At 37.5% G+C, this 11,610-nt stretch overlaps 1 protein-coding gene across 1 annotated transcript; it reads right to left on the bottom strand.

Annotated features, from left to right (window-relative positions):
* Window positions 1-644: 644 nt before the first annotated feature.
* On the bottom strand, window positions 645-11,200 carry OR13H1 (olfactory receptor family 13 subfamily H member 1). Its single transcript, XM_065900261.1, is given in 5 exon segments — window positions 645-1,377; window positions 3,926-3,978; window positions 10,281-10,587; window positions 10,589-10,914; window positions 10,916-11,200. Coding segments are annotated over 5 exon segments (1,704 nt in total).
* Window positions 11,201-11,610: the final 410 nt, after the last annotated feature.

Below are 11,610 nucleotides of genomic sequence, written 5' to 3'. Positions count from 1 at the left end.
GGCATGCAATTATCCAGAAGTAGGGTACGTTGGCAGAGAAAATGTGGCCCTATCTACTGATCAAGACATGCAATTGTATGTTCCGTAGAGTCATCAATTTTGGCCCTCAGTATGTACACAGTCTTGAAGGGCTCGTTGCTTCAGCAGAGGACTTTCTATGTGGAAGTCTTATATAGCAGTTGAGTAATTTTTCTCTCTCTACCCACTCACATCTATCATTTCTAAGCCTGGATCATAATATACCTCATACAAAAAGTATTGAGTTAAGAATTGTCCATTTTACAAGTTTGCTCTTTATCGTCTATAAAAGAGAATCTAGAATATTGAAATGTTTCTCATTTATTAAAACAAAATCAAGCTACTCAGGATTCAAATGTGCTAATTATTATTTTGTTTTATAAGCTCTCCCACAAGATTGTCCTGTATAATTTATTACCTAAATGGATGACATTGTAAATGTTTAATGTTTTTCTCAGTGAGAGTAAGTTCTTTATCACACACCTGTTGGAAATAGAAAAAAACACATTTGAAAATAATTACGTTACTAAAATATTGTTTAGTATTTGGACCTTGTTATTTTTACAAGTCAGTGTCAAGCTGTTGGTTAGATGAGCCTCTGTGGGCTATTCATGCCCTTTTTAGGACTATTTCTTCTTAATTATTTTTCTTAGGGCATCTTTCACATCCTTGTTCCTCAAGGTATAAATGAGAGGGTTCAACACAGGGCTTACAGCACTGTAAAATGTAGAGGTGACTTTGCCCTGGTCCCGGTACTTCCTTGACTGAGGTTTCAGGTACATGCAGGTGGCTGTCCCATAAAATATGGTGACCACAGTCAGATGGGATCCACAGGTGGAGAAAGTTATGAGCCTGGCCTCTGCAGAGCAGATCCTCAGCACAACAACCACAATGCGAGTATAGGAGATGAGGATGAAGGTGAAGTGCAGTGGCAGTGTCAGTATACCGATGACCAGACCCAGAATAAGTCTGACTAGGGTGTCTGACCAGATGAGCTTCAACAGGGCCTGTTCCTCACAGGTAAAATGGTTGATGATATCGTGTCCACAAAAACTGGCAAGAATTGCAGTGATTGGTATTACTGCTAAAAGGAAGGCACTAGCCCAGGTCACCACAGCCAACTGTATGCAGACCTGGTCATTCATAATGATGGTGTGGCACAGGGGATTGGATATTGCAATAAATCTATCATAAGCCATGACATCAAGGATGAGGCACTCTGTCATCCCCAGAAAAAGAGCAGTGGTCATCTGAGCATAACAGCTAGTATAGGAAATGGTGGGGTAGTCTCTTAAACCACTGAACAATAAAAAAGGCACTGAATTGCTAGAGTAGCAGATATCAAGGAAGGGCAAGTTGCTTAAGAAAAAATACATAGGGGTGTGAAGCTGCTTATCTACTCTAACCATAACAATGATGAGACTGTTACCCACCAATGTAATCAGGTAGACTGCTACCCTGGACTTTTGGATGATTGGACAAACCCACCAGGATGAACTCTGTCACTTCGCTGGCATTATCTGTAATTAGAATATCTGTTGTGTTCTATCTGCTGAGGAAGAAGAAATTGAAATCATTTTAATTTGGGAAACATTTATTGAGTGTTTGCTGTATCCTCAGTAGTATATCAGGTGCTATCAGGAGGAGATGTCTATGAAACAAGTGATGCTGTTTGTAAGTTTATGTTCTATTTTGGAAGATGAAGCATTCATACACAGCACAAGATTAATTTGCAAAGTAGCACAATCCATTGTGAGTCTTAATCCCTTCATCTATAAAATGAGGGAGGTTGGACTCCACCTGAAGCATGCTTTGAACACTCCCCCTAAAAGAAAATGTGCTAATTTACTGCTTAAATGTAATCAGATCCCTGAATCACAGAATTACTAATTGTTCTTTCCTGCTATGGATATTAGCCAGAGGTTTATCTTTAGCTTGTTCGTATCCTTGGCATAAAATGTGTGCCCAGTTCACTCTCATTTCTTCCTTAACCTGCACATCCAATCAATCACTAAGTACTATTGGCTTGTCCTCCTAAATATATTTCAAATCTACCTAGAAATCTCCATATCCACAGCCAACACTTATCTAGTAAGAGCCACCATTGTCTCACATCTGGACTAACACAAGAGCTACTTAATAGGTCTCCCTACTTCCATTCTTGCCTCTCTATAGTCTATTCTACACATAGCAGCCTTTTACAAACATTCCCATGCTTAAAACCACTCTAGGGCTTCTAATTACAATTGGAATGCAATCTAACCTGTTTACCATGACCCACAAGAGTCTAAATGACCTGACCCTAACCTTATCTTGCATAGTCTCTTCTCATGCTGACCTTGTTTCAGCAATATTATCTTTATGAAGCACTCTAAGATTGTTCCTACCTCAGGATTTTGCACATTGTGTTCTTGCTGGGGGAAATGTTCTTCCTACCGTTTTTGCTTGGTGAACTCCTAGTCATTCTTAATACCTCAGCCTAAAAGGAACTTCATTACAAAAGCCTTCCCTAACCCCACTAATTTAAATCGGATCTCTTTGTTAAAATTGTTCATAGTACTCAGAACTTTTCTTGTATGGCTCTTATCACAGTTTGTATTTATATATTTGTGTGATTATTTAATTTCTGCTCTCTTACTATAGCCCTAGGAGGAACGAGGCCCTAACTGTTCTATGTACTACCTTATTTTCACTACCTCACACAGTACCTGGTGTGAACCCACAAAATGTGGGTTCAATATATGTTTGTTGAATGAATAAAGGCCAGTTATTTGGTTCTTCTCTCTTACCCAATGTCATGAAATTGATTTGACTGAAACTACTTTGAACTGGCTGAAGAAAGTAAATGTTTGATGGTAAAAAGCCTATGATGAGAAACAGTTAATATCTCATAGTATTCAGTCTTCTTTTTTTTACTTTTTGGCCACGCCACATAGCATGTGCGATCTTAGTTCCCCAACCAGGGATTGAACCCCTATCCCCTGCATTGGAAGCACAAAGTCTTAACCATTGGACTGCCAGGGAAGTTCCTCCTAGTAGTCAGTCTTATTAATGCCCTGTAGCTCAGAAATGATACTTTTTTAGCCTTACAATTTGCCCTTTGCATGGAAGGAAGGTCTGATAGTGAAGAGAGAAAATGGGTTTATTCTAGAATCTGAAAGAAAAGTGTTTTCACCCTTTTTCATCCATTAAAAATTTTATTTTCTTTGTTCTAGTTCTATCAGATATGCATACTATCACAGACCAGCTTATTATTAAGGTCAAGATCTTTTCCTGGATTGTCTGTAAAATGTCCAGGAAGTTGTAACCACAAATCAGGATTTGGGGCATCTACAGTGTATAGTTTCAGACTCATGAGGCAGTTGTCAGGCCTTGGTGAGAACAGGCTGTGGATGGGAAGGTTTGTCTTAGGAGCTAGGCAGCAGAGAGAACTATCCAGGCTAATGATGTAGGTGATCTCTTTGGATTCTCTACTCAGGACAAACTCCAAATCTCAGAAGGTAGAAGACCTTTATGGACAAGTAATTCAGGAAGTAGAGTAAGAATTTATAACAAGATCCTCATTAAAACCTAATACAGGATAAGGGGGTTCTGAAAAGAAATCAGAGCCAAGGGCCAAAAAACTGAAAAAATACTTAGGTGCTGCTAAACTTCTAATTACAGTTGTTTTTTTTTTACTTATTAAAGAGAGTGATCTTACAAGGAGGCCCTTGACTACCTGTAATGAAAATTTAAAGGCTCCTTTTTGTTCTGTATACTCCCGGAATTGGAATCAGAAAACAGAATCAATCTGAAGTGAAAAAGTCTTCTTGGAGTAGAGTTATAGGATTGAAACTGAAGCAGAAGTCAGGTAATCTAGTCTTTATTCAATGGTGACACCACAAGCATAGTTTCTTAACAGCATTACAAGAATGGGATTTTCGGGGCACAAACTTTTTCAAGGGGTACTAAAGTTTCACACTAGAATGGCAACATTTAAAATCATAAAGCTTTATTTTGACTTACAATATTCACCATGTTATAGTCCTAAAAATCTCAAAACAAGTGCCAGTATAGATAGCTGAAAAACAAAGAACACATTTATGTGTTTACATGATTTTAGAGAATTTCACTAGACTAACCATATATATTTTTTATTGAATAATTCAATGTTTTAGCACTGTGTAGGCCAGAATCTTCCTAAATTAACTAGACATATGTGGAGATTCTCACATATAGTCACAGGCTTTTGATCTTTTGGAAACATGTTGGGTGTACTTTTCTTTACACAGATTTCCCAAAGAGGGCTTTCCTGGTCCCACTTACCATGTAGGAGCATGCTTCCCAGGAGGACTCATTTCGTTTTTAATACTTAAATTAAGGGATGCTTGGAGTATCTTCCCTGTTCTCTGAGCTCTTCAGAAAGCTCCCAGGAGTTCAACATATACTAGAATAGATAGTGCGCACAGACAGGAATTTCTGTTATTCATATCAGGCAGTGTAGACTGTTGGTTATGAGCATGGATCCTGGATCAAAGTTTGAATCCTGGATCCATTACTGATTCACAGTGCGGCATTGGTAATTTGCTCAGCTTGTTTACACCTTAGTTTCCTCAATTATAAAATTGGGAAAATTATAGTAACTATCTCATAGGGCTTTTGTGCCATATATATAAGCTATTATTATTTTAAATAATATTTTTAAATGAATCCTCATTTGGGAAGTAGCACCCATGACAATATGGCCACATTTGTTATCTTTCTTTTCTGGAAGGGGGAAAATAAATAAATGAGGACAAAAATAAGGCAATATGGTCAGATTATACTGTGAGCCTTCTGAAAGAAGAATTTGCATTTCATTTCTATAACTTCAGTACTTGTCTCAATTCCTGACACATGGCAGGAACTTAATGAATAAATGATTATTTGGGGAATCAAATTGATTTTTCTCACCTGAATAGCATAAAAGCCCCCCAAACAAAAATGGCAAGGTCATTGTATTTTATAAAATATCAGGCTGTGACAGCTTGGAACTTTGAAAAAACAGCTGTGTTTTACCACAGATAGTTTGAGAAGTATTGGTTTAACACCTATTCATTTAAGCAGTTCTTATTGTGCATGTACTCTGTGCCAGGAATTATGCTAGGGAGACAGAGATGAATGAAACAAACTTCTTGTTCTCAATAAACTTATGATCTAATTGGGGATAAACACTCCAAAACAACTGATTATAAAATACTATGGAAGAGGCTAAATTTAGGGTTGAACAAAATGTTATTAAGCAAAAGAAAATGGAATTAAGTCACCTATCCAGGGTTAAACAGAATGCAATGAGCTCTGGGGAAGGCTTCATTGAAGACATGACATTAGATCTGACCTTGAAGGATGACTGAGGTTTTGCCAGGCATGGAAGACAAGAAGGGCACTGTAGGCAGAGAGAACAGTGTATACAGTGGCATATACACATAAAAGGTAGAGAAAAAAGTATTGATTTCCTGGAGCATGGGGTCTGTGGAGATGAGGTAGAGAAGGAAGATAAAGAGGTTAGCAGGGTCCTCAATTAATGTTGGCATATCCTATAGGCAATAGGGAGCCACTGCAAGTTTCTAATCTTGGAGGGGAATTGTAGAAGAAGGTTTAATATGATGAGATTTTTGCTTTAGAAAATCATTCTGGAGAAGTTTCTAGATTTTTTGATGATGGCCATTCTGACTGATGTGAGATGATATCTCATTGTAGTTTTGATTTGCACTTCTCTAATGATTAATGATGTTGAGCATTCTTTCATGTGTTTGTTGGCAGTCTGTATATCTTCTTTGGAGAAATGTCTATTTAGGTCTTCTGCCCATTTTTGGATTGGGTTGTTTGTTTTTTTGTTATTGAGCTGCATGAGCTGCTTGTAAATTTTGGAGATTAATCCTTTGTCAGTTGCTTCATTTGCAAATATTTTCTCCCATTCTGAGGGTTGTCTTTTGGTCTTGGTTATGGTTTCCTTTGCTGTGCAAAAGCTTTGAAGTTTCATTAGGTCCCATTTATTTATTTTTGTTTTTATTTCCATTTCTCTAGGAGGTGGGTCAAAAAGTTGATTGGATGGCTAGTTTAGAGAGAGACTGGACTAGGGAAAAATAGGAGCTTATTACAGTCATCCTGGTATGGGTTGAGTAAGCTGTGGACTAGGACAGATGCATTGAGGACAGAGAAGGGATGGATTTCGAAGACATTTCAGAGCAAGAAACAATAAGATTCAGAGAGTGAGTGGTCATTAAGGGTAAGTGAGAAGAAGATGTAGAGGCTAATTCTGAGGCTAATGAAAATACCATCATGTAGCATTTGTAACGTGCTTTTAACTTTTTAATGTCTAACATCTATGATCTCATTTGATCTTCCAACCCTTCTGAGGTAGGTTAAAGAATATATTTTTCCCTGTTTGACAGATCCAGTCCAGAGAATTAAGTGATTCGCCCAGAGTTTCATAGCTCATTAATGGCAGAACCCAGACTAGAATCCAGACATCCTGACGCCTAATCATGTGCTTTTCTCATCCATCGCGATGTTGTACCGAAAAAGTGTTTGACCTGCTGCTCACAGTTAATCGGAAACATTTGCTCTGCATATTACTAGCAGGGGGAAAAAAGAGGAGAGAAGGCACCCAGTGAGATGAGCACCAACTACTTTTGAGTCAATTGAAACTTCAGTATTAGTAATAATAACTGTATAATAACAGTAATAAAATAAATTAATGCTTATTGAGGACTTACCATGTCCCAGCCATAGTTCTCATCATTTTATATAAAATCAACTGATTTAATCCTCTTACCAACCTTATGAGGTCAGTCCTATGATTGTCTTCCTGTTATAGATGAGGAAACTGAGGCAGGAAGTTGCCCAAGGTCATATAGCCAATAAGTGTCAAGGTCAGATGTTTTAGCTAGACAATCTGAAAACATAGCATTTTTTCCTTTCTCTGTTCAGCAACAGTCTTACCTTCTTCCTACTTTTCTTTTTTAAAGACTCCCTGAACCCATCAGGCTCCCATCAGAAAGAGCATCTAGGCATCAGGAGAATTGTATTTTTTAAATTAAATTAAATTAAATTAATTTTTTATTGAGGTATAATTGACACATAACATTATATTAGTTTCAGATGTACACCATAATGATTTTATTTGTGTATACAATGAGAAATTACCACCACCATAATTCTAGGAGAGCTGTATTCTCTCCCCAGTCATATGGCTAACTGTTGACCTTGATATCACAGCCTCTCTACATCTTTTTATCACCTCTTAATGTCAGTGTCATAATATTAATAACAATATCTGTTTGTTAATCTCATTAAATTATTTAGAAGATGATATGAGGTAATATATGTTCAAGAATAAGATAAACTGTAAAGTGCTTTATAATTTTAAGAACTAGGAAGATATAAATTCACATAGTAATGTTGCTTGCGTACACGTTTTTCTTCCCGCCTAGACAGTGAATTCTTTGAGGGGAAGGATCAAATATGCTTTTATTTGACCACCGCATCTCTGGCAATACCACAGTACCGGCTGTATAGTAGGTAGTTAATAAATGCATATTAATTGAATGATATATGTACAGATGCTTGACTGCATGGGTGAGAGAGCAACCTTGGAAGGCACTATTTAAGAAGCAAGTAGGCATTTCAATTCGTGGCATCTTAGGCTCACGTGATCCAGACTTCACAATGACAGCTGACGTTTATTGTTCTCTAACTATAGGCCAGGGACTTTTCTAAGTGCTTTACATGAGTTGAGTCATACAGTTCTTATAACCAAGCTATGAAGTCACATTCAACACATCCTTATTAGCTCTCACCTGTATTGTAAAAGTGTGTAGACTTTGTAGACAGAGATTTAAATGGCTTCTGAGCATTCTTCTCTGAAACATCTACTTCAGTAACATCATTGGTAACAGTTTCCTACATAATATCCCTAAAACTTCCCAAGATTCCTGCAACTGTCTGAGGTTGTTGGCAATATTCCTTTACCTTCTCTCTCACAGCCCTTCCAAAGGCTTCATAGGCCTCTCATTCTGTTTATTAAATCCCTTCCTGCCTGATATAACTAGAGTGGTTGTGTCTACATGATCAAACTCTGAACACTACAGTTAGTGTTACAAGTACTATTAGCTCACTTAGGTGAAGAGATCAAAGCAGAGAGAGTAAATTGAAATAAAAATGGTAGAATGAAAGTTTGAATCCAAAAAGTTTGGCTCCAGGGCCTGTGCTCTAAATAGTTATACTTCACTGCCTTTCCTCAAGTGAAATCCCAAATCCTGTGAATGGGATGTGGCATCTTTTTCTTAAATCCCTATTGGAAAATATCACTTGGAAACTATTTTTCAGTTTGCAAACTTTCTCCTCAATTTCTAACAGAGCTATCTTAGTTTCAAACCAGTCTTGATTTGCTTTCCAGGGTGAAGCAAAGTAAGCTTCACTACCCAGCTGCCTAGGATGAGGTGCACAGTGGAATGCTTCTCACAATGCCTGTGAGTGATCAGGTGGAGAAGCGATAGTCAACCTTAGGAGTTTTCAACAATCAAGAATTGATTTCATTCCACAGCACCCTCATAGAGTTCATTGTTATATTTAAAATGAATTAATATCAATGTTGAATTAGATTGTCTTTGGGGTTTAGATGCCTAGAAACAGAATGTTAGTGCTGGAAGGGCCATAGCCATGTTAACTAGCTGCTATGTGTGTCTGCTTTTCCAGTCAAAGCTAACATTTAAAGTCAGGCAGATAGATCTATATATATTGATCTTGAGGAACGTCCACGATATATTGTCAAGTGGAAAAAGCAAGTTGCAAAGTAAATTGATGATATTATTCTATTTTTTTAAGAAAATATATATAACACCTAGATGCAGAATGTTAAGACTAGAGAGATCCTTGGGTAACAAAACACAACCTTCCTATTATATTGATGAGCAAATCTCAGGGCCAAAGAGTGCTATAACTAAGGTCACACAACTAGTTAGTAGCAGAATCAATTCTGCATCCCTATCTCCAAACTCCACTATGTCACTCTGTCTATAGGCTGTGCCTGTACCAACAAGTCAATAAAGAGACAAAGCATATAGTGACAGAGCTACCATTTTGTAGTAGAGGCACCATTAACAAAAATATGATTCTCATTTTAAGCTGCAAATAGAGAGCTGTAATAAAGAGTAGAATATTTCTCCCCCCAAAAGCAGGGTCATTAAAATGAGTACTCTGAATATTTCTCCTAATTTCTGAATTTCTCTCTATTTGAAGGCTCTATTGTTTTCTCCTGTAAAATTTTATTCATTTCATCAATTTAACTTTATTTCACAATGTTAATTTGAAATGTTTTGCATAATGTATGAAACTTGCCCTGGCACCTAGTACCTAGTTCCTGGTTGAAAGTAGTAAGTTAATATTTGTTGAATGAATAAATCAAAGATTTAAATCACTTGGATTTTTTTTCTAAATTTTTTTTATTTCTTGATATTAAAACATGGTTTCAGTGGCTGAGAATACCATAATTTAAAAAAATGTATAATAGATGGAATTTGAATGAATGTTGCATTTACTTGAAAATTATGCTATTTTGATAAGTGATTTACTCATTCTATTTTTTTTCTCATTGTTAACATGAGGGGTGGATTATGGTGACTTTTCTTACCAATTTTACAGAGATATTAGGAATACAGAATGAAATAATATATTTGAAAGAAGTTTAGAAAAAGAAAGAGAAAAAAATGAAACACTCTACACTAATGTAGGAAATGTCTGTGATAAGATTTTCTCATGATTCTGAGGTTAAGTAGAGTAAGGGATTGTGCTTTTACAACAGGGTTTGCCTTCAGTAAAGTTGTAAAATTTCTGACATTTGTCTTCTGACCTTTTATTACACCATTCTTTGTCCTATTTTCCAATTTCAGTTATGCCTCGCCTCCTGCTAACAGTCATAGCAGATTCTCTTGCTGCTTAGGTCTCTTCTGTCAGTGAGGAAATGATTCTGATAAATTTATTTACCTGAAGTTGAGTAACTTAATGGGTGGCCGACCACTAATGTGTTATATGTAAAGAAAGAGTAAAAATAATGCCTGTAACGGAAATTCAAGTGTCAGTAAGAATAATACTTTGGGGTGGGAGCACTTCCTGAAACTTCTCATATAATGATCACCTACTCTACCAAGGGTAAAGTCAGACATTTTAAACAGTTTTTTTTCTGTCAGTGAAGATGCAGCTGAATGTTATTTTAGAAGTTTAGAAGCAAAGAAGGCTTATGCCCTTTTTGCCGTAACTTTCCTCATTGCCCCTTTAACATCCTTAATCCTCAGGCTATATATTAGGGGGTTCAGCATGGGTGTCAGAGCCCCATAAAACACTGAGATAAACTTGTCCTTGTCAGAGGATGACTTGGACTGCGGTTTCATATACATGGAAATGGCTGCCCCATAGAAGATTGCCACCACAGTCAAATGAGAACCACAGGTAGAAAAGGCCTTGAGCCTACCCTGGGCTGAGCGAATCCTTAGAACAGCAGTGGCAATTCAGACATAGGAAAGGAGAAAAAGCCCAAAGGGTAGGAGCAGGGAAAATACTTGTGATGAAGATCATAAGCTCATTGAGGCTGGTATCAGAACAAGCCAGCTTAAGAAGGGAGAGAATTTCACAGACAAAATGGTTGATGACATTAGCCCCACAGAAATGAAGTTGCAGGGATAAGATGAGCATGGCAGTGAGCACAAGTGATGCCCCCCATGAGGTAGCAGCCAGCCAAACACACACTGAGCCATTCATGACCACAGAATAGTGCAGGGGATTGCTGATAGTAACGACACAATCATAGGCCATGACAGCCAACAGGAGGCACTCTGCTGTGGCCAAGACCAAGGAGACACTTATTTGGGTCAAACAATCATGGGTAAGAGAGGTAGGGATGGGTAGAGAAACAATGCACCAAGGCCTGGGGCATGGATACTGTTCCATAGCAAAGGTCTAAGAAAGACAGATTACTAAGGAAGAAGTACATTGGAGTGTGGAGGTGGGGGTCAATGTGGATAAGAAAGATGATAAGTCCATTCCCCAATAATGTTCTGAGGTAAGTTATCAGTACCAATGTGAAAAATGTGACTCTCCATTCAGGATAGTTAGAGATTCCAATAAGAAGAAACTCAAATACTGCTGTAGCGTTGTCCATGGCCATTCTTCCCACTTGCCACTATTCATTGGATGGGTGCCAATGTAGTTGCCTAATTTTACCTGAAAGAATGAGAATAAAGATGGAGGGATGGTATGAGAAAGTTGGAAATAACTAGGGTGTACAGGATCATTCTCGTCCTCTTCAAAAGATATAAGAATACAAATGAGATATCTATGATGGATACAGAGGCAAAGCTAAGAATCTACTCCCTCCCGTGGAAAACAGCAAATTCCCCATTCTTTTAAAATGGTTATATGAAAAGTTCTGCAACCCACTTTTGCCAGATACTTTTTAGTATCATTTTTTTTCCAAGTAAGAAGAGAGGAAAAGGAGGGCATCTTCCTGCTTCTCTCATTCGTTCTCCATTTTCAAAGACAAATTTGATTCATAGAGATGGTTGAACCTCTGTCAGC

The sequence above is a fragment of the Phocoena phocoena genome, chromosome X (assembly GCF_963924675.1).
Source record: "Phocoena phocoena chromosome X, mPhoPho1.1, whole genome shotgun sequence".
In the NCBI taxonomy this organism is placed as follows: Eukaryota; Metazoa; Chordata; class Mammalia; order Artiodactyla; family Phocoenidae; genus Phocoena; species Phocoena phocoena.
This window is presented reverse-complemented; position numbering and strand designations above follow the sequence as displayed.